Below are 24,442 nucleotides of genomic sequence, written 5' to 3' on the forward strand. Positions count from 1 at the left end.
TCTTCCACGGGTCACTCAACATCATAACACATGCCTAACTCAATAAGCCACAGAAAACATAATTATTGATGTCTACAATGTTCTTAATTCCTGTCCCAAGTTCATAACACAAAAAATCTTTGCATCCTAGTGGAGAGACCTTGAAAATTTAGGAAATCATTATTTATCCAAACTTCTTGTAGGAGATGATGCATTAGCAACACTTCTAAGCCTCACATCCAGGCAACCCAACACAAAAACAGCAATCCTTACAAGGTTCTACCCAGAGTAGGCACTCAGTAAATATTTGCTGGCTGACTTGTTCAATTTGCTTTAAAATTCACTGTGAAATGTCCACCCTGTTTTACATGCAAATGTATTTCTTTCAGTACCATCTCACCATAGATATCAAATCATTTGCAGTTACCATCTGGTACATAGCTTTGGCACATGCATATGTGCTACACAGGTCTGTGGAGTAGAGAATTTATTACAACAGTTGATGCTGTTATCCACTCAAGCCTTAGAGGAAATGTGTATAATCAATAAAGGCTATAAAATAAACCAAAATGAAAGCTCTGACTTTTTCAGATACACCATGCTTAAAATACTTTTTAACAATTCAGAGAAAAAACATTCTTGGTTGGTAGCTGGCGGGATTTCATGGGCAAATACATCTAGTCAGGGCTTCAAGAATGCAGTGGCCGCATACGGCTTGTGACAGCATATTTTTAATCACACAACTGGGCTGCGTTCCTGAAACAGATGTGTACAAACGTACACAGACATGGCTCTGTACGTATTAGCTCTGGTAAATACTCTCTAAATCTGGAGGCGACAAAAGGAAAGACCTACACATTCTAGAATAGTCAGGGATGACTTAATCATGGAAGACAACAGAAAAAACAGCGCTTTATTCTCTAGGATATTACTTTAAAAAATAATGTATAGTCTCTATTTTACATGTGCTAGACCAGTGTTTACATACAGATAATTTCTGGGAATTACAACCTCAGCCTCATTTGTTTCCCTGACAGTTGCTGCTATGAGGATATATTTCACAAATTCTTCTCATCCCTTTGACCATGCAGAAATCCTCTGAGATTCCCCACTGTGGATCCCAAGCAGGAATCCATGCAGTAGTTATGCTGGAAATAACTGCAAGGGAGAAGTAATAAGAGGCAGGATACGTACCCCCAGCATCACCACCCATGGCTTCTCCTCCCCCCCATTTCTTAGCTACCTTTCTACCAGCCAAGGTGCAGGATCACGTGCCCAGTCTCTAGCCCTGTTCCATCCCAACTCAGCCCCCCAGTTGTTTCTTAACTCCTCCTTAGCTTCCAGGAAACTCACTGAACCTAGGTGGCCTTCAAAGTATAGATAAATACAACATGAGACCCACCACTTATCTGTGTCTTATCTCCCTTTAACACTCTTTTGGGAAAAATAAAAAGTACTGATAGGAGGATATTATGTGGAGCCCCTTTTCCCATTATCTCTTTCTTATAATTTCCAATACAAACCCTTAGAAAAACTGTGGAGGGAAGAGTCGTCCTTGCTGAAACTACTCATTTCTCATCAGGCAAGGAATAAAAGAAATAATAGTTGAAAGCCAAGAAGGCAGCAATGGAAACAGCAATGTGCTGCCCACATTCTGGTGGTCTCAGGAGAAAAGAAAAGAGATGTAACCAGAACTCTGGCCAGGTGGAAAAATTCTCAGAATTCCTCCGAGATAGAAAGTCTTTTCCCCTTACAACTCTTCAGTTCTTGACATCCTAGAACCCACTAACTTTTTGTGGTGTGAATGTGTATCCATCTTCCTTTCATTATTAAAACCCTGCCACATTAGTCCAATTGTGTCTCAATAGCAACTCCTGCCACTACTCCTGAGCAGAAAGGAGACCCTACGAGTAAGAATAACTGGAACACACTATAGTGTGAAACACTGTATGAGTGCCGGCCCTTTTGTCACTATGCTAAGCACTTAAGTTCTTGAGGTAAGCGGCAGCCTGGACTTTAAGTTGCTTCAAGTCCAATAAGGGGGAAAAACAAAAACAAACATAGACATTATTAATGTAATAAGTGCTAGAAGAACAGGGCCCTTCCTGGAGACTGAGTCTTAAGAAGCTAGTATCGTTAATTGGCGTGAAGAAGACAGGAAGGGAATTACGGTTAAAGGAACAACTGATGCAAACACAAGGAGTATGAGATGGATCCCAAAGCAGTTCGACATGGACGGAACACTAGTGAAAGGTGGAGGAGGTGAGAAGAGAGACTGCAGAAGTTGGCATGGCTAAACCGTGAGCATCTTTGTCTAACATGCCCAGAAATTTGATTTTCTACCAAAGAAATTGTGAAGACGTTGAAGGGATCATCCATAGAACAGAGACGTGATGAGATTTAACTTTATAAAAGATCATTCTGTTTGCATTTTAGATAATGAACAGGGGTATTTGACATCAAGCCCAGGCTAACAGGCTGCATTTCAGGTGACAAGTACCTGACTCAGAGCAGTGGCATTAGGGATTCCAAGGGGATGCACTGACACATCATTAGAAGTATAGACTAGAGAGAACTTGGTGACAGTGACTGTGAGTTTAAGAGAGAAGAATGAAACTAGGCTGACTTGCAGGTCTCTGGCCCAAATGATCAGCTGACTGAAAAGTGCCTTTCACGGAGACAGGAGAAAATGGTAAAGTTCAAGACCTGACAGAGTTTGAGGTGCATTAGATATGCCAAGACAGCCAAGCAGGCACAAGAGTCTGAGTTCAAAAGGAAGAAGGGGATGCAGTTACGGATGATAGAGAATGAATCCTATGGAGCTGGACAGCCCGCACCCCCTGATTTCTGCCCTTCCCAGAATATAATGCCCACATCACTGTCTTACTCCTTCTACCCTCCCCCCCAACCACGTGTCCAGGAAGTAAACATAAATCAAGATGCTCATGAGTCACTGCCTTCAGAAATGTACCCAACTTGCTCTCTGAAGTTGAGAACAGAGAGCCAGAATAACCCCACATTTTCAAATGGTAGCTGTTTGGGCTTGGCTTTCTCTTAAACACCTCTCTTAGCCTTGGCAACCTGGCTGTCCAAAGCTATGGCTTGGCCCCATGAACTCTTTATTGTTTCTGTCAACCTAGCCTAGACCATCCCCTTAGCCAAGCAATAGCCTGTGTTAGCCCAAAAGATGCTTTTATAAACATTAGGAAAAAAAAACCATCCTCTTTGGTTAGCATTCACTATCTCAAGGACTCATAGTGTAGTATCAGAAGATATCTTTGTGCTAATTAGAAAAGGTGGGCCTTGTGCAAGGCATACCATCTGTGCAGCTCTGATCTGGCTTTGGACTGAGCTATCTGGCTCTTTGGTAAGAATACGTATGCCCAGTGTAAATCCTAAACAGTTCTTGTGTCTTACTTGCAGCTACCATCAACAGCTTTTACGCTTCACTTTTCCCCTAGGCAAGTGAGACCTGTGAGGAACAGACATGAATAATCCTGCCAAGGTAGAAGCCCATATACCCAACCTCAGTCGGCCTCTAAAAGTATATAGAATTATCCTCTACCCTCTGCATAGCATAGGCCTGTGGGAAACATGCCTTGACTAGGAAACGTTTTGCCCTCAGTATTTGGCAGCCAGGGCCATGTTCAGAAATGAGCACATGGACCTCATGCATGTTCCACAGGGCAGTGAATTTTATACATCCAGTACTTTATGGTTGAAATTCGGTTTTGCGGGCTAGCCTGAGCAAATAAGAAAAAGATAATATGTCAGATGAACAAATGTACATTAGGCTGCCACAAATCTATGTGGAAGGATTTGTCTCCTCTCTCTGAAGAAATTGGACATTGGCAAACTTTCTCTCCTATGAAGTCTCTGACTTCATGATATATACAGAGGAAACAGAAGCTGGTTCTTTAGAAAGTGTTCCCTAGAATAGGGAACAGAGAGGGAAACTTCTAGATTACACTGTCCATCTACCTAAAGATTCACAGATGTAACAGCAAAAGCAGTTATTCTACCAAGCCGGCCCCTGCTTGCATGCCTCATTTATTAGTGAACATCTTAGAAGGAATGGCCAATGGCATATATTGGTAGTGAAAACAGATTACAGAAAAAGATTTTCAGAGCATATAAATATTCTTGTAGTAACATCTGAGATTATATATGCCTCCGCTCCCCACTCCATGTCAGTAACAATTGACTGAGGACTCAGATTACAATCTTGTTCAGAATCGGCCAAAAAAATAAAATACTCCCAAATACTTCTTACCTAATAATTTACAAAGTTACCCTATCCTGAATGAGCTAATTTGGAAATAAATGACCTGTCCCAGGATAGTTAAGAGCTTACTGTAAAAACAAAGTAACAAGAATGAAAAAAACTAGAAAATCAGCTAAAACAGGTCCCAAATGCCTCTTTGATAAATTATATTCCTTTAAGAGGCAATAAGCAATGGAATATAGCATCACACTAAAACTACTAGCTTTCCTCTTTTTAACTTTCGTTGTTAATCTTAAAAAAAAATCAATTAATTTGTAATAAGCATTTTCTTCTTGAGCTGAGGAAGTTTCTGAGAAGAAAGCCTTATATAAAAGTCTACACTATCTATGGGGCACCTGGGTGGCACAATCAGTTGGGCATCAGGCTTCGACTCGGGTCATGATCTGATGGTTTGTGGGTTCGAGCCCCGCATCGGGCTCTGTGCTGACAGCTCGGAGCCCAGAGTCTGCTTCTGATTCTGTGTCTTCCTATCTCTCTGCTCTTCCCCTGTTCATGCTCTGTCTCTGTCTCTCTCAAAAATAAACATTAAGAAAAATTTTTTTTAAGTCTACACTATCTCTCATTCTTCACCAAAAAAGAAAGAAAATGGGATCATAGTAAATATAATTAAGCTGTACTACACGTTTCTTTTCCTTTCTTAGAAAATAAACCTTACTTTTTAGAGCAGTTGTTTCAGGTGCATTGGAAAATTGAGCAGAGAGGGTACAGAGATTTCCATATGTCCCTGCCCCCACGTATGCAGCCTCCTCCACTATCAACATCCCTGACCAAAGTACTAGATTTGTTACAATTGATGAACCTACACTGATTCGTCATTGTCTCCTGAAATCCCTAGCTTGCCCTATGGTTGACTCGTGGTATAAATTTTGTGGATTCTGACAAATGTATAATGACATGTATCATACACCATAGTTTTCACTGCCCTAAAAATCCTCTGCTCTACCTATTCATCCATCACTCCCCACTAACCCCTGGCAACCACAGATCATTTTACTTTCTCCCTAGTTTCGTCTTTTCCAGAAGGTCATATAGTTGGAATTATACAGTATGTAGCCTTTTCAGATTGGCTTCTTTCACTAAGTAATATTCATCTTTTTTCTTAAAGGCATTATAAAACTTTCCCAAAGCCATGTACGTTGGTATGGCAAAGTGAGAAAGAGTCTGAAGGCTCACACTGAAGTACTAATTTTGCCCTTCTGGGCAAGTCACTTACCTTCACTAGGTCTTGGTTTTCTCATCTGTAAAATCAGGATAACATTAATACCTATCCCACTAACTTTATGATGTTGTGAAGATCAGGTTTCTCTTCTAAAAAAATGGAGGTATTAACGTCTATGTTGTAGAGCTATTGTATGAATTAAATAGGCAATGTGGGGGCGCCTGGGTGGCGCAGTCGGTTAAGCGTCCGACTTCAGCCAGGTCACGATCTCGCGGTCCGTGAGTTCGAGCCCCGCGTCAGGCTCTGGGCTGATGGCTCAGAGCCTGGAGCCTGTTTCCGATTCTGTGTCTCCTTCTCTCTCTGCCCCTCCCCCATTCATGCTCTGTCTCTCTCTGTCCCAAAAATAAATAAACGTTGAAAAAAAAAATTTTTTTTAAATAGGCAATGTGTGTGAAGAGCTTAGCACCACACCTGGAACACATTACGTATTTAATAATGGTAGCTAACCATGCTATTGTTATTATAATGTATGCTAAATACTTTTTATTTGACCTTTTAAAAACTGTTCTCTGCTTTTAACCATCTTGCCTGTGGGGCACAATTTCTAAATTGAGTACTCCTCCCTCGGATTTCCTGATGAGATCAGCCAGCAGGAGGTCCCAGAGGAGGTTAGATGTTGGGAGTGAGAGAGACAGGTCTTTACTTCTGCACCTCTTCTCCGTCAGGCTGTAGTTTGGTTGTGACTGCTGGGCAACCAGCTTACAGTTGGCTTCCCTTAACCCTGACCATCCCTGTATAAGCAATCTCTTATATTATCCCTTGAGGTAATTTAGAAAGTTTCTGCCATTTCCTGTCAGGAAGACACATAATGTTTGCCCTTCATATTTATTGGCAAAATCATTATTTTTTTTTAACATTGTAAAGCAGCCAAGGCATCGTAAAATCGAGAACCATACGCAACTCTACAAAATCTTGCAAGTTATTACGGACATCCCTCTATATCCAACACTGGTCAGGATTTATGAAATGTACTTTTAGATTCAATTTTAAAAGTGGAAAAAATTATAGAGATTTGGGAAAAAGTTATAAAAGTTGTAAAATATCTATGAGAAAGGCTGGTCAATTTTTCCTCATTAAAATATACCAAAAAGTACAACAACAACAAAAAAACATCCCTGGGTATTATTAGTTAGCTTTGTAACGCGAAGATAACTATTTAAAGTGTAGTTAATGCTTGTGGCTGATGTTTCACAGATGTGTTCCCCAATTTGATACCTCATTTCTGGAACCATGGTGGGATATGGGCCATCTCAATAGGGAAGACTTTTATAATAATAGTTCAAGAATATTTTCAACTGCACCAAGAATTTTCACTAACAATGAAGAAATTAATTGAAGTACATATAATCCTCCTCTGCTATGGCTCTACGGATTGCAATGAACTAAAACCATATTACCTTAACAAAATCACTGACTGCATTTTTTTCCAATTCTATAAATATTAACTATATATATATGTTTATTACAAATCATGTTATAATGAAAAACAGGTCAGCCTTAATGCTAAATTTAAAACAAAAAAGTAATAGAGAATGTGCGAATGTGGTGCTGACTTTATTGCATGAATGGGACATGACACTCCACCCAGAATATTCTGTAATAAAGCTACTTACTTTAGGTTTTGGTCGAGCTCCAGTTGACATCTGGTTTGGCACACCATCAAGATTCTCGATGTTTCCAGTTTTATTTCTACAAATTCCTTTCCTCTGACGATTTTTTTTAAAGCTTACTCTTCAGGTTTATAGAATTCTGCAGAAAAAAAATTTAAGCAGGTTATTTTTCACATACAAAGAATTATTCCTAGGCAATAATTCATCTAAATTAGTCAATGAAAATCCATTTTTTTAAAAAAAATAGTTTTGAAAATTAACATAAACTGTGAGAATATTCCTAAATATTAATAATTTTTCCAAAGACATTTATGCTTAGGATCAGTGAGATCAGCCTAGTTAAGCCTAAGAACCTTCTGTAAATGTAAATTTATAAACTGAAATTACTTTTGATCTACCAAGGTAAAATATAGTACTATTATTGGCATATTGTAAACTTTCTAAAATGTAAAACCAAAGGTGTTTTATTTTTTAATTTTTTTTAATATTTATTTATTTGGGGGGAGAGTACAAGTGGGGGAGGGGCAGAGAGAGGGGAACAGAGGATATAAAGAAGGCTCTGCACTGACAGACTGACAGCAGTGAGCCCAGTATGGGGCTTGAATTCACAAACCTGGAGATCATGACCTGAGCCGAAGTCAGCTGCTCAACTGACTGAGTCACCCAAGGGCCCACCAAAGGCGTTTTAAAAATGGAAATAAGATGTGGCTCATACACAGCCACATTATTCCTTTAGGCTTTACGATCTCAGTTTATGTATTTTATAAAGTAGGGAGCAAACTGTAAATTTATATTTCTGAGGGTTAGCTACAGAACTAAAATTACTAAAAACATATTAGCATAAAGAGAATCCTGAACTTTTCAGATACAGTAAAAGCCTTTTTCTAGAATACTGGGTAAATTCTCATTGAATTGGAGTAATTAAGTTTATCTTCGTTATTTCTTCCCATTCCTTGCAAGTCTTCCACATCTCTCTAGGGCCAAGTTCCTTATTATAATTTACCTAGAAGCTTCTAGTGCAAAGTTTTATCCTGGTCTATTCCTTCTGGAAAAAGTATCAAATTTTGCAGGAGTATGAAGGTTAGAAATGTGAATTTTTCATTTAACTAAAATTTTGCTCATTGATCATCAGGTTGTTTGGGGGCGGGGTGGATAAAAGATCTAGAATAAACAAACTTTATTGAATTATGTATGAATGTAGCACTGCCAAATACAAGCTATATAACCTTGGAGTTAATATGCTCAAATCTTAATTTATTCACCTGTAAAATAACACAGGCATTTATTGAACACTTCTTTGTGCCTGGCATATTTGACCAATGGTATGTGAGTACGTAAGAACCTGCCAAGTCTAAGTGGAATCATTAATTCTCCTGATGCTTGCAACAACTCCCCTGTGGGGAAAAGAACTGACTATGATGATGAGAACGATAGGGATATGGTGATGATAATGGTAGCTAATATCTGTTTGACAGGCACTGTTATGTGTTTTATATATTTACCTTTTTAAAACAATTTCGTGATGTGTTCTTCACAATGAAAATTTACTAACTCAAAAATGTGTCCTACAAGGGTTTGCAGGATATAGAAGAGTGTGTACACACTTCTGCCCATGAGGAAAGGCCATGCAGAAACGACTTCAAGTCCACAGAGTTTTAAAGGTATGAATTATTAAATTAAAAAAAAAAAAACAGCAACAAATAGGACTATAATGAACAGGCAGCCGGGGGAGCTGACAATACAATGAGTTGGCCATTGGGTTGACCAATGAGTGCTACACTTTGCTGATTACGACTAATGTCTATCTCTGCCACAAGTGTAGACAATTTGACAGATGCCTAGAGCAACACTCAATGTGGGCTCATTTGTAAAGTGAGATGATGCTGGCAGCTATTTCAATAGGCTTCAGTGCACTGCATGAAAGCCTCTTAAGTGTTGTTGCTGCTGTTTTCACTCAGCAGGTGGGGATGGTCTTCTTTTCCTTTAGGAAATTAGGAACTATATCTTATTCAGGAAAAATACTAACATTTGCTGACAGACTATTAAATACAAGATCCCATGTATGATACTTTCACATATATTACTTCACTTTCTTCTTCCCACCAACTCTGTGAGCTGGGTCTTATTGTTCTCATTTTATAAAACAATTTGTAAAGAGAATAAGTTACTTGACCAGGCTCACATGGCAAATGAGAACACTTAGCTCTCTTGATTCTTCTCAGTGCTTTCTCTACATCCCCATATTTCTCTTTGTATGCTTGTCCAGCCCCATGTCTACAAGGACCTCTTCTGTCTAAATCCCATCATAGCCCCTGTTCAGGTGGTTAACAGGCTTGGGCTCCCCTAAGCCTTGTAGATGATGGATACCCACAGAGATTAGGGATTGAGGCTGAATCTGCAGGAAGGAATTGACCATAGTAACCCAGCAGCTTTTTCGAGCTCCCAGGCAGAGAGGTAAGGCCACTTACAGCACTTAACAAATGTGTGCTAAGGCACTTTATATTTTTGACACTGTTATAAATAACATCCTTTTGTAAAAAGAAAAAGGATTTTCTAGGTTCTGTAATTGGTATATAGAAATTCAATTGATTTTTCTTAATTGATGTTGTATCCATAAATATATGTAAGCTCTTTTATTAATTTTATATATTTGGGGGTGTTGTCTTTGTACTCTTAAATATGGGACCAATGATACTTTGTTTCCTTTCCATTCCATTGTAGTTTGCTTTCTTTCATTTTCCTTATTACTAGTCTAGGACCTCTAATCAGTGTTGATTAGAGGTGCTAAGATAGGATATCCTGATCTTATTTCTGATTTTAAGGAGAATGCTTCTAATACTTCTCCATTTAAGTGTGATACTGACTGTATGGTTTTTGTTTTTGCTTTAATCAGGCAGTTCCATTCTTGTGATCAAAACTTTCTACATGAAAGAATGTTGAATTTTACTGAATGCATTTCCTCCATCTATTAAGATAATCAAATTTTTCTTCTTTAATCTTCTAATTTATAAATCATACTAATCTTCTATGAAGTCAACCATGCATTCCTATACTATATTATCAAAGTACCCTTCTAGTCTTTAAAGATTATTTATCATAATGACTCTTAGAATTTATCAAATTCCCTTAGGTAACTGGACATATCAACACACTATACTAAGATATTTACAATTATTGTTTTTAAAGTTTATTTATTTTGACAGAGAGCATGCATGCCCACGTGTGTGAGTAGTGGAGGGGCAGAGAGAGAGGGAGAGAGAGAATCCCAAGCAGGCTCTGAGCTGACAGCAGGGCTCAATCCCATAAACTGTGAGATCATGACCTGAGCCAAGATCAGGAGTCGGACACCCAACCAACTGAGCCACCCAGGCATCCCAAAATATTTACACTTATTAAACCATTCTTATATTCATGACATCAACTGTGCTTGGTTGTGATAAGCAATTCTTTTTAATCTTATTTAGTTCAGTTAGCTACTGTTTGCTTTAGTATTTTTGCATCCATATTCATTTTTGTTCTCTGTCAAGTTTTTGTATCAAGAAGATGTTAGTTTTGTAAAATAAATATGGAATCTATGCATTTTTACAAATGAGATTCAGAAATTTTATACTGCATGAGAATTGTCCATTCTTTGAAAATTTCAAAGAATTCACAGGGAAACCCATTTGGCTCTTAGGGGTAGGTACTTTTTTTTTTTTTTTTTTTTTGAGAATGTGTTTAATTTATCCCATTGGCTTTTGGTCTATTCTGGTATGTAACTCCTGAGTTCTGATGATACATACTTTAATATAACATTGTCCATTACAAAGTCTTTCAAATTAATTAGCATACCCATGTGTACTCTTGTACTTTTAAAATCATACTGGGGCGCCTGGGTGGCTCAGTTGGTTGGGCATCCGACTTTGGCTGAGGTCATGATCTCGCGGTCCGTGAGTTCGAGCCCCGCATCGGGCTCTGGGCTGAGAGCTCAGAGCCTGGAGCCTGTTTCGGATTCTGTGTCTCCCTCTCTCTCTGCCCCTCCCCTGCTCATGCTCTGTCTCTCTTTGTCTCAAAAATAAATAAATGTTAAAAAAAATAAAAAAATAAAAAAATCATATTATATATGATATTATAGCCTTCTTGTTCCTAATTTTATTTATGTTATTTAGTGGAAAGAGCCTAGATTTAAGTTAGACAGACTGAACACTAAGGCTGACAGGTAAATTCATTTGTTAGGTCTCAGCTTAATCACTAGAGCCTCTGGGAAACCTTGCATCACTCCTAGATGTTTCTATGGATTTCCATACTTCCTCTATCAAAACATTTGTTTCTTAGTATTATTGTTGTTTGTTTAATGGGCACCTTCAAAGTTAAACTGTAAGCTCTATGAAGGTAAAGACGAGGTATGTCTGGTTTACCATCAAACATCTAGCATTGTCTGAAACAGAGTAAACACACCGTAAATCTTTGTTTGAATGAACAAGTAATTGTTCCGATGTTTTACTCTGCCTGTATCTTCCATAAGACCATAAGTTTTAATTGACTTTTATAGCTACCATACCAGAAGACCAGAAGAGTGATTTAAAATGCCACTCTGCAGCTAGAGTGCAGGTTTCAAAGCTAGGCTCTGCCATTCACTAGCTGTATGACTATAAACAAACTACTTCACCTCTCTGTACCTCAGCTGCCTCTCTGTAAAACTAGAAATAATAATGCTGTACTGTAGGGAGTTTATATATGCAAAACACTTTAAATACTGGTACACAGTATGTGATGACTTCATGATAGCTATTACTATATTAGTAGATGACAAGTAAATGAATGGATAAAAGTATAATGAACTTATAAAAATAGCGAAAATAATGATCATATTTGATCTGCCTCTTGGTGTTCTGAGGATCAAGTGATAGGAATTTTAAATAATGAAAACTATTTGGAGTGTTTTATTAGAACCATTACAAATGGAAACCCCCACTGGCCACACCAAAGAGAACTGTTTTCTTCTTTGGAAAAAAGTGACAAGGCCAGAGAAATATTTAATAAGGATTTATTCCTATTTGGAGCAAAAAATTGGAATATTTTTCTTAAATTGGAATTTTTCTTTTGTATTTTAGCCTCTACAATAATACAACTAGGTTATGTTAAATATGCACTTTCAACAGTTTAATTTAATGTTTTCATTTTTATTTTTTTATTTTTATTTTATTTTAGAGAAAAAGAGAGTGTGAGTAGGGAGAGGGGCAAAGGGAGAAAGAAAGAGAATCTTAAGCAGGCTCCATGCTCAGTGCAGAGCCTGACACAGGGCTCAATCTCACAACCTTGGGATCATGACCTGAACCAAAATCAAGAGTCAGATGCTCAACTGGCTGAGCCACCCAGGTGTCCCTAATTTAATGTTTTCATAACTACCACCAAATACCTAAATTAAAATTTTTTTCAGCCTTGATAACTCTTTTGGAAATAACCTGATTTTCCAAATATGTTTTCTTTCTAGATCTTTATTTATTACTTTCTGTAGTTCATACATTATTCAAACAATGCCTCATCATTTGTTTTTCTCCTGGACAAAGAAATTTTAAAATGCTATCCTTATCGTCATTCTCAAAGGTTGCCATGTGTACATATTGGCCCTAAAGTATGAGACTTCACTGATACAATAATCTTGAATATTTTCTCCTATATACAACTGAGTCATGACATAGAACTGAAAGAAACCAATAAAGAAATTACCTTCCTAATGTGTGCCAAAATTTCATAGAAAGAGAACTTAAGAAAAAATGTCTAAGATATTTGCAATTATGCAAAATACCAGTAATTGAAGTGATGTGGCTTGTTGACTGTCCAAGCTTAGAGAGATAAAGAGAAAATTATTTTACTCGTTTTGCTCTTTTCAGAATAAAAGAAATAAAAAAATGAAAGAGACAGATAAATAATCTTTTTCTTTAAAAAATTCTAGGACATTTCTACAATATAATATATAATATTCCAATTTTTATATATTATTTAAAAGTACAGCATGCCATTCTTTAATTTCCTCATTTGCAAAGAAGAATCTTACCAATTAACTAATTTGGAAATTGAAGATTTTTACATTTAATTTTTTAGAGGACAGCACAACATTTATAAAGAAATATCCATATTTCCAAACATTTAAAATATTTAGTGTCCAGCTGCAACAATAGGCATAAATAATATAACATCAGTTTTTGATCCCAAATGTAAATGAAGTGAGCCAAAGGTCAAAGCTATGCATAGACTCAAAGTCACCTTTGCCATTTATTTTTCAAGTGATAGATGTGTTCTGTATCTCAAAAAGAGAAGCTTGTGTAATTAACCTTCAGGGAACATTAAAAACACAAAGAAGAAATTTAAGCACATGTGAAAATTTTCTTGAGCTGAGCTAAAATAGTTTATATTGAATTCATTTTTGACAATGTTTTTGATCCATTCTTCCTATAAATGGGACTAACTTACTTATCCTGCTAAATTAGACTAAGAAAGACATACTTGATTCCAGATCCATCTGAGAGAGGCCTTCCAGCTTTTCATATTCCTGCTGCTAGACACAAAATTTTTCTTCTCTATCACAATAATGATAACTACTACTTATTTAGTGCTTACACTAAAGTGTAGCAAAAGGAGGCTACTCTTCAAATTCAGGTCATGCTTCCTCTGCTAACTGTTGTGTGACCTGAGCAAGTTACTTGAGTTCTCAATGTCTCTGCCATCTCATTAGATTAAAATGGGACCTACTAATTAGATTAATAGGGCCTACTAATAGGATTTTATCTACTACTTCCCATTTTGTTTTTTAGCCCACATTTTATCAAGATATTGTTAGGGCTTCAGGAAGCCAGAGCTCTAATTGTGTTATAACTTCTATGAGAGTTATGACTACACCCTTTCTGATGGATCAAGTACCACAAAATAGTCCTTAGAGACCCAACATGTACAGACTAAGAAAATGTTAGTGTCATGCTGATTGAAGAACCTGAATATCTCTTTCAAATCCCACCATGGGATCTGTAGAAGATGGTTATAGGAGTGACAGAACAAAACATAAGATGTGAGAACACAGACGATTCATGATGACATACAGTTCTACTTAATGTAGTGACATATAGGGCAAGCTTCAGAAGTTTTTTGGCTTTATTTATCACTTGTACACAGTTGATTGTAGTATCCATATCCTTCCCCTGTCCCCAGTGGCTTCCTTAGGCAAAGGATCTTTGGAGCCATTCCATTCATTCATTCATTCACTCATATGCCAAGCACTATCCAAGCAAAATGAATGTATTTTCCTGAAGAGCTCTAGTCTAGGGAGAAGGAGCCATGTAGACAGATAATATTACAAGGATTGAAACCAAAGTATATACACAACAGTGTGGGAACACAGACAAAACAGCAAATAATTCTGCCTGGGGAAAAGGAAGAATTCAAAAAGGAAATAACCTTTAAACTGAGTTCTGAAGGAAGAGTACTATGTACTGTTTCAGGGGAAGAGAAGCCCAAAGACATGAAAGCACAGAAAGAATACAGCATATTTAAAGAACATTGAGTTTTATCTGACTCCATCTGATGGGAACTGGTGGATAATGGCAACAGATGATGTATGAAACTGAAATGGGGGTCCCCAGATAAGAAGCCGCATATTAAGGAGTTGGACTTTTTTCTGTAGGTAATCAGAACCCTGTGGGTTTTTTGTTGTTGTAGTATTTTACAACGCAGAAAGTTAAACAATACAGAAAGTTAAACAATAAGTATCAAGGAGTTTAAGATTTCTCTTATGAGTTCAACACTCCCTTGCCTCTGCTCCTTCTCTTTTTTTGGAAATGCTTTTTCAAAACAATGTCTTTATTGTAAAATAGAGATACAGAAAAGCACACAAACAGATGCATGCCTTAATGAATTACTCAACTTTGAGGAAGCTTTTAACCAGCATCAGGGCAAGAAGTAAAACTTTGCCAGAACTCTGCCCCCTCCCCCAACAAAATCTCCCAATATACTCCATATTCTGTTCATTCCCAAAAGGAACTGTTATCCTGACTTTTACAGTAATTATTTCCTTGTATTTTTCATAGCTTTATCAGTCAAATGTGTATCCCTAGATGCTAAAGTTTAGTCCCCTTTATAAATTTTTTGATATCTTTGAACTTTCTTAATCTATAATTATTTCTGTCAAATTTATCTGTTGAAAAACCCAAGTTTTTTGTACACTCTGTAGTTTTCCACAGTCCGAATTTGCAAATTGCATGCTCAATAGTAATTTCAACTTGTTCCTATCTTCTGTTTTTCTGAAAATCAGAATGTGAATCAGATTTGGATTCCATCCCTTTGGTATGACTCTTGGTAGTGCTGAGTGCTTCCTTCAAGAAGTATATAATATCTGATTATCTTTTTTATGATATTATCAGCTATTAATGCTAACTAGCTGTATTTATGAATTCATTGAGGGTAGCAACACAATTATATTTTAATTATTTTTTTCATTTATCAGTTGGAATGTTTATAGAGGAATGTTTTTTTCATTTATTATTTGGTTACCCAGTGTTACAGTTCATATAGGCTAAATGTTTGAGTCTTTCACTTCATTACACATTAGTTTTCAAGATAGTGAACTGGTTCCCTATCATCTTCTAAAAATGATCAGTTCTTTTTTAAAAAAATATCATTATGAACACATGGATTTAAATATATTTGATGACTTTCAATCCAGCAATTATTTCCATGATTAAAGTTCACAGTGTTCTACCTTTGGCCGATAGGGAACTTTTCAAGTTGGTTCTTGAGAACTTAGTAGTATTTGGTAGCTACCTAGCCAAGAAATGACAAGCTATTCTAGGTTCATCTTGTACATTTCGTCCTCTAAATCTAGAATTAGAAACTTCTTCAAAAAGTTCTGATTTCATGGCACCTGGGTGGCTCAGTTAGTCAGGTATCCAACTCTTGATTTCGGCTTGGGTCATGATCTCACAGTTTTTGAGATCAGGCTCTGCATCGGGCTCTGTAGTGACAGTGTGGAGCCTCCTGGGGATTCTCTCTCTTCCTCTCTCTCTACCCCTCCCCTGTTTGTGCTCTTTCTCTCTCTCTCTCTCAAAATAAGTAAAGAAAGAAAGAAAGAAAGAAAGAAAGAAAGAAAGAAAGAAAGAAAGAAACTCTGATTTCTTTTAATGAGAAATTGTATTCCAAGAACACATTCCACATAATGGGATAATTATTGCTACTGTCTTGATCATTCATTTCTAGTTGTTTTCAACAGGGAGACAGAGAGGTGCTTCAGGAGTTCATACTGATAGCTACAATTCAAATTTAGGATTTACAAAAGTTGTATTTAATCTCTAAGCTATTATATTTGTTTATCCTTCCTTCTACATGAGAATATTGGTTCCCAAGGACACAGAATTAGAATATCCCATAATAACTCATTTGTTTTTAGCTCATATAATACACAGAATAGTCTCAAAATAACAATATTAATACTACCACTACATGAATACTAAAAGCACTTAAAAAAAATTTTTTTTGCATATGCTGTTCCCAGTTCTCCCTCCCTTCTGACATTTTTAGCATTATATACTATACTCTGATTCTCTTAGCCTTCATTTAGTCTTAGTCCTACTAAGAACTACATACTTAATGCTCACCAGTCCTTCTGTCGATGTCCCTCTGGTCATTAGGCTACCTGAAGCTCAAACTCTGATAGATCTTTCAGAAAAAGCTGAAGATTCCCTGGCTTTTTTCACTTGAAAGTCAGTTTCACTGGATACAAAATGCTTGGCTGGCATCTTCTTTCCCTGAGAATCTAAAGGAAAGAAATGAGAGAATCTTATTGTCTTTGAACATAAAATGTTGCTCTTGAAAAGTCTAACGTATATCTACTTATAATATCCTATAAATTGTGTGTTCCCCCACCCCCAAAGTCAAATAACACTTTGCTTTTCTCCTAAACCTAATAATTGTACTAGAATATCTTTGTGTTAGTCATTCTGGGTTGATATTCTTAGGTGCATGATGAGTTCTTTCAACATGTAACTTTAATCCTTTTTATTTCAGAAAAGTTTTTTTGAAAAAAGTTTTTAGCATTTCTTCTGATCCCTTCATTTAATTTTCATCTTCTTTTGTGGCTTTCTTTTTTAGTATCTTTTAAGAAATTCTATTTTGAAGTCATAAAAACATTCCAAAAGTTTTCAAGCTTTGACTTTCACTCTTAAGATCATAATACACCTGAAACTGAGTTTTGTGTATAGTGTGATGTGTGTACACAATTCTTGTCATGAAAACGTAAGAGAGAAATTTATGATACTTGGGTTTATCAAAAAAGTTGTACTTTCGAGCAATTGTTTCCTTGTATCTCACGGAATTATGAATTAGTCTGATTCATATCTGGTGTCTAACTCAGATAAGAAGAATGTAAAGTGTAACAGTGCCCATGTTCACTTAAGGCAGCAACTCACTGTACTTCTATGTACAGCTTAGCCAAGGAAGGACAAGTGTTTTGTGTGGACCAAAGATGTGTGCACCTTCCAGATGAAGAATCCAGCCAAAAAGACTTTAAAAAGGACTGCTTTGCCCAAGAGATATACTTAAGGGAAAGAATCACTTTTTTTGAGAACCCAAAGGAAAAAATCTGGATGAGGTGAACTCATCAAATGCCTGCAGCTAAGTGTTGGTTGAAGGCTAAAGTAACCAGTCAGGAAAAAGCCTCTTGCTGGAGATTCCAGGCAGAGAAATTTAAGGAGCCTGCTTTAAATAGTAAAGCCTTAAGAATGCCGATTCCAGATTGTTACACTACTGGCCATGTAAACCTGGATATTTTTCCCCAATCTTTTCAACGTTGTCCCACCCTGGAGGAAAGCTCTACACACATTAGGCCCTTAACAAAATGGTGGCTGTCATTATCAGTGCCTTTCTTTACTATCACAGTCTGAGATACCATCTCATACTTGATTACAAGGTATTTTCCATTCAATTAGTACCAATTATTCTCAAAGTTCCTAAAAAGGAAGGACATATTTTATACTTTCTTTATATTCATCAGAAAATTGGAAAGAGCTTTGTACTTAGAATTTGTCAATAATTATCTACTGATCAATAAGTAGAGGTAAGTGGAGTTAAAACATTAAAATAGGAATGCTTTGGGGCTGTCAAGAAAAGCCAATCAGCAACCCTGAAATAGTACCTTTTGTTAACCTAGTCAGCTTTTCACTTTTTCTAGTCTCAGAGTTCTCATTATCAATACAATGTCTCTTTATTTTACATCTTGGAGTCTCCTACCATAAAAGATGAGGTCTTTAAAAATTATATTATTTGGGAGTATCAGATACTCAAGCTCAGTGATACCCAAATGTCTTCACCGGATGATGTGCTATTGTGTGTAAAGTTGCCTCTAAGCTGTGTAAGTGTTGTGAACCAAACAAGGAGAATAATTGAAGACAGTGGAGAAAGATATTTTACTTGGATTTAAATATAATTCCAAAGATAGACTTTTGAATTCAACATTTTTAAAAAAGTCTCTTGTTCTTAATCATTTAATCATGTAATCTTTGTTTTAAAGATTTTTGAAATCTGGGGTGTCTGGGTGGCTCAGTCAGTTGAGTATCTGACTCTTGATTTTGGCTCAGGTCATTTTGGGTTCCTCACTGAGCATGGAGCCTGCTTAAGCTTCCCCCCCCCCCCCGCCCCTCTGCCCCTTTCCCCCACTCACATGCTCTCTAAAATTAAAAAAATAAATAAATAAAGATGTTTGAAGTCATATGCTTGATTTTTTTTTCATGCATTTTTTCAGCCTCAATTTTGGGATCATGTATGCTGTTATGTAAGCAGAAAAGACCATTTCCTTTTCTAATATATTTCTTTTATACATACAATCCACTGTTGAAACACTATTAAAAATGGCTATAGAACATTTCAATGGTCTTTGGAGATATTTACCCCCTGAATCTAATTACTAAATGCCTACTGTAAATACCACGAGGGTAGGGATTGTGTCTGTTTCAATATTACTTTCTAAAAACTTAATTTTCTTTCATTAATCTGTAAACTATGATCATCTACTATCCAAACTATTCATTACAAATGAAACAGTAACCCCCAAAACAGATAGTAGGGAAAATTAAAATGCTTTGTTTTTCTTTTTTAATCTAATAACTTTTTCAAATTCTGGATAAAATACAAGAAGTGAAATGGGTCGTTATTATCAAATAAATCTGAATATGACTAACCAAAAATAAAAACCAAAGTAAAAAATGCACTAACTGGAAATTTTAGCACCATGTGAACATTCATATTGATGACTTAAAAGCAATTTAGCATAGATAACTAAATATTTAATCATGAAAATGATTATTTATGATTTAAAAGCAGTTGAGGAAGAGTTACATGGAATTATATTTGAACTATAACAATTTCAAATTAATACACTTAAGTAAAACACATTTTGTATTTTAAGTTCTACCAAAGAAAACCAAAGGCAATCAACTAAGGATATAATTGATTTTTAGTAATTTAAAAATAAAACTTCAAGAAGCAGATAATTGGGAGATTATCAATTATCAATTTACTGTTTTAATTTTAAAAATAATTCAATTACATGAATTAAAGGGATATAACAAAGGGCTGCTCCAAAGGAAGGCAGGGTAGAGAGGTACTTCTTAGACTATATCAGTTGTTAGGTTCTAACATCAACTTTATTTAGAACATAGAAAGTTTATATTCTTTCTCTTATTACGAAAGCTGAAGTAAATATTTTCCAGTCCTCAATGTGACTATTTGTGTTTTGGGAATAAAGGAAATGCTGCACCCTTGTTTATGGCTTCTTCTTATAGCTCTACAATAATCCCATTCAGAGCAGTAAAAGGCACATTTGTTTTACTGTTCCATTTAAGCACATTATAAAAGGCAAGATGACTGTCAGAAAATCTATACTTAAACTACTAGATTGTAATAGGACTGAGCAATCCCTTATAGAACACATAGAGGTCAGATTTAACACTCCAGCTTGACCTCATCATGATCTGGAATAAGAGCATTTGGTGATTTTTAAGACATTAATAGGGCAGGGTTATGGGAAAGCCACTCTAGGCTTGACATTTAATTTTCTGTGTGTGCATATAAATAAATTTAATATGTGACTGTTCCAAAAGAATTACAAATAATTCTAGTTTACCCAATTACAGAATAGATACAATTAAATGTGAAACCCGATTAATACAGTTAAAGAACTGGGAACTCAAATGTGGAAAAAAATGGTGAAGCAAGACAAATGATGAATTAGAGTACTAAATTGTATTGCCATTACTTCTATGCACATGCATTTCTAAAGCAAGGAAATTGGGAAATTTAATCAGTGGAACATAATTTGAGTAATTCTATAGTCCATATGTAAGAATGCTTTTTTATTTTATCTGTTCCAAGCTACATTTATTTATAGATTGGTAGAATAAAAACAAACCACCATATAATAAAGGAAATCGAAATCAGAAAATAGAATATTTTATTTTGAGTGGTATTTTCTTATGACAGGAGAATCTATTGGATCTGAGAATCTTATATTATTACCCAGTCCATATTTATTGCATAACTATTATGCCCCCTTGATAAACCAGAAATTCAGTAGGTAGACCTTAGAAATGGGTATGAGAGTTGACATGATAAAACCTGGGCAAAGTGTTTGTATTCAAGGGGTTTACAGCTGTGTCAAGGCTAGAATAATCTGAAGAACAAGGTTAAGAGAGAAAAGTCAGCAGATAGTTTTTTACAAACATTCTACTATAAAATAAACTGGTTTTCTTCTCTAAAGAAAGAAGAAAGCTCTCTGCCAGCACACCAAACAGAACTTCCCAAGACTTTTGATAACAGCCTATTCCTCCAACCTCTGGATGAGTCAAGCTAATTATTAATATGCTAAAGCCAAGCTCCCTTTCCATTGTGTCATACAGTTTTCTAAGTGAAACTGCCTCACTATAATGTTCTATTGGTTTGTTAGTAATAAAATTCCCTTGGAAATGACCCATATTAGAGCTGCTTTATATTAAATTTTATTCTAAGTTAAACTCTATCAAATTTTATTTTAGGTAACAAAAACTATTTCAGGATTCATTAAATAGCAGCAAGAGAACAAAATCACAAAGTCTTATACTTGAACCCTAAGGGTGATGAGACTGTTTCGGAACAGTTCTGACCAAGGCTTCTAATAAAATGGACAAGCTATTTCTACATATCTGTGAGGCAAGTTGTTTCATAGTTTCTGCATCTTAATGTATTAGTGTAGTGTTCAGTATTTAATAAAAGGTCGATCATGTGATTAACAGAAATCTTAAAATATTATGGGGCTCTGAAATACTGCTGCCATGTGGACAAATTATGGCTGACCAGTTCCTCCCTGAAATCTATAGAAATAATTTTATACATAAAAATAGAACCTATCATTTATCAGACACTTTGCAAATAGTATCTTTTTTTTTTTGAACCCAACAATCACCCTGGAAAGTAGACATCTTGTTTTTCAAATTAGAGAAACTGAGGCTTAGAAAACTTAAATAACTTACTCAATTTCTCCTTGCAAGAAGTGGGGAGTCTGGGACAATGTCCTGCTCATACCTATGCACTCATACCTATGAGCACACCTATGAGCTGTTGGACAAAGTTTTGTAGAATTATTGCTTGAAATTACAATAAGAAATTAAATCCATTTGCTGTCTGGGGAGCATATATTTCTTTATTGCTATCTATAAAAATAAAGGGATGTATTTCTTCTTGCCTGACTGCAATATATGCTTGTATTATAAGAATACCGAAAGCAACAGAGTGAATTTACAGCTACAGCACAGTAGTGTTTGGTTTGTGTGAAAACAGAATGACCTGGGCCCCCCGCAGGAGGAGCAAAGGACAGAAGACACAGGTAGGCAAACTCTAAAGAATAGGGTAGTTTCCAGGAACCCATCTGTGGCAAGGGGGTATCACTTCCAGGAGGCCCTAGAGACCCATCCAGAAGCAAGACAGAAAGCCACTGGTGTGTCTCCTGGATTGTTTCTGGTATTTGGGGACAAGCAACAGTGACTGATAAAGAAAAAGAATACTCTTTATTAGCATCACTGAGACTCTCAAATTAAAAGGGACTTCCACTTCTGCCAATGATGGACTTCTTTTCTTCACTTTTCTTCTCCTTCTTTTTAATCAGACCCATCCTCTCAACTGTGAATAACTTGAAAAGCTGTGTAAAAATACAAAAGGGATCTTTTTGATGGTTTCTTAAAGAGGACAGGAGAAGGTGTGGAGAAGTCTGTCCATATTCAACTGTTCTTCCCTTTTACCTATTTGCCAATTTAGAAGCTGTTCCTGAAGCTGGGAAGTCACTTAGAAAGTGGTAGTTAAGAAGTAGAGAAGCCAAGAATAGCTTTCAGGAGTCCCTTGCTTCTGAGAAAATAAAAATTGGAGTTCAAGGACAACCAATGAGGAACGGCCTTTAAAAATACCTCAGGCTTGGGGCTCCAGTCAGTTAAGTATCCAACTTCGGCTCAGGTCATGATCTCACAGTTCATAAGTTTGAGCCCCACGTAGGGCTCTGTGCTGACAGCTCAGAGCCTGGAGCCTGCCTCGGATTCTGTGTCTTCCTCTCTCTCTCTTCCTCCCCCACTCTCACTCTGCCCCTCTCTCCCAAAAATAAATAAAAACTTTAAAAAAATACCTTTGGATTTTGGTTGGGACACAGAAAAGGGCCATCCTAGGAGTAAGAAGGGACCTGAAATAGACCAGATCTAACAGACTGAAAACCATACAGATTAAGGTACTCTACCCTTGGCCTACCTTTTTAACAGAAACAAAAGTAAAATCCCTTATGGAAGTAAAACCATTGTTTAGAGTCTAATTTTTTCATAAACAAAGACAGCATTCCATTAAGAATTTCTGGACATATGAAGAAACAGGAATAAGAAAAAGTCAATAGAAACAATATCCACAGATGATTTAAATATTGGAGTTATGAGGCACAGACTTCAAGATTTCACCTAAAAAGTAGAATCTTTAAGAATCAAGTAAAAATTCTAGGGGCTTCTGGGTGGCTCAGTTGGTTAAACATCTGACTCTTAATTTCAGCTCAGATCATGATCTCACGGTTCCTGGATTCTAGAGGAGATAATTCCAAAATAACAATAAAAAGCAGGCTTGGAATTCTCTCTCTCCTCTCTCTCTCATGCTCAAAATAAATAAATAAACACGAAAAATAAAGAGAGAATCAAACACAAATTCTAGAACTAAAAAGTAAAATGACTTAAAACTGAAAATCTAAATTCAAACAATACATTTATAATAAATACAAAACAAGAAATAGGAAAAAATTTAACAATATATGTGCAAGACTTGTATGCTGAAAATTACATAGAGAAATTAAAGACCAAGATAAATAGAAAGATATGCCATGATTGTAGATTGGAAAACTGAATATTGTTAAGATGTCAATTCTCCCCAAGCTGATCAACAGATTCAACAGAATCCCAATCAAAATCCCACCAGGTTTTTTTAGAAACAGAAACACCAATTCTAAAATTCATGTTAAAATGCAAAGGACTCAGAATGATCAAAACAATTTTGAGAAAAAAGGATGTTGAATAAGTTGGCATAAGGACAAATACTTTTCAATGGAACTAAGCAGATATTCAGAAAATCAGACAAAGATGCCAAAGTAATTCAATGGGGGAAAGGATAATCCTTTCAATGAATGCTGCTGGAATAACTGGATTTTCATTTTGAAAAATATAAATATCAACTCCTACTGTTATGCCATACAGACGAATTAACCTTCGACAGGTAATAGGCTTAAATGTATTAATTATGAATATTAAAAATATAATAGGATTTTATTTACAACTTTATGCTAATGAACTTTAATATTTGGATAATATCTACAAATTCTTAGAAAAATACAACTCACAAACACTGCTCTTCAAAATACATTATTAAGAAAATGAGAAGATAGGCCACAAACTGGTAGAAAAATATTCACAACACACACTTTGGCAACAAATGTGTATAAGCGGAAGGGGAAATGGAGAGGTATTAGAGGCTACCATGTTGGTTATACAAGATGAGTAAATTCTAGAGATTTACTGTACAGCACAGAGCTAATAGTTAACAATAATGTATAATATACATAAAGATTTGCTAAGAGGGTAGATCTTAGGTGAAGTGATTTTATCACAAAAGAATAATAAATAAAATGCGTGGGAGGAAACTTTGGCAGGTGATCAATGTATTTACAATAGACACTGTGGTGATAGTTTTGTGGATGTATGCTTCTCTCCAAACTGATCAAATTGTACACATTGAATACATACAGCTTTTTGTATGTCATTCATAATTCAATAAAGAAAACAG

General features: G+C 36.0%; 1 protein-coding gene across 3 annotated transcripts in view; it reads right to left on the bottom strand.

The window, feature by feature from the left end:
- Positions 1–24,442, bottom strand: part of STARD13 (StAR related lipid transfer domain containing 13) — a 540,351-nt gene that overhangs the window by 379,591 nt on the left and 136,318 nt on the right. For 2 of the 3 annotated variants that reach the window (XM_047852656.1, XM_047852644.1), the window contains exons 2-3: positions 16,717–16,874; positions 7,097–7,232 (exon numbers count right to left, since the gene is read on the bottom strand). In XM_047852656.1, coding sequence (XP_047708612.1) covers positions 7,097–7,126 — 30 coding nt within the window. In that variant the 5' untranslated portion in view covers positions 7,127–7,232; positions 16,717–16,874. Of the gene's footprint in view, positions 1–7,096; positions 7,233–16,705; positions 16,875–24,442 lie in introns of all 3 variants that reach the window. The other variant, XM_047852650.1, reaches the window with a different exon arrangement.

Source organism: Prionailurus viverrinus, chromosome A1 (assembly GCF_022837055.1).
Source record: "Prionailurus viverrinus isolate Anna chromosome A1, UM_Priviv_1.0, whole genome shotgun sequence".
In the NCBI taxonomy this organism is placed as follows: Eukaryota; Metazoa; Chordata; class Mammalia; order Carnivora; family Felidae; genus Prionailurus; species Prionailurus viverrinus.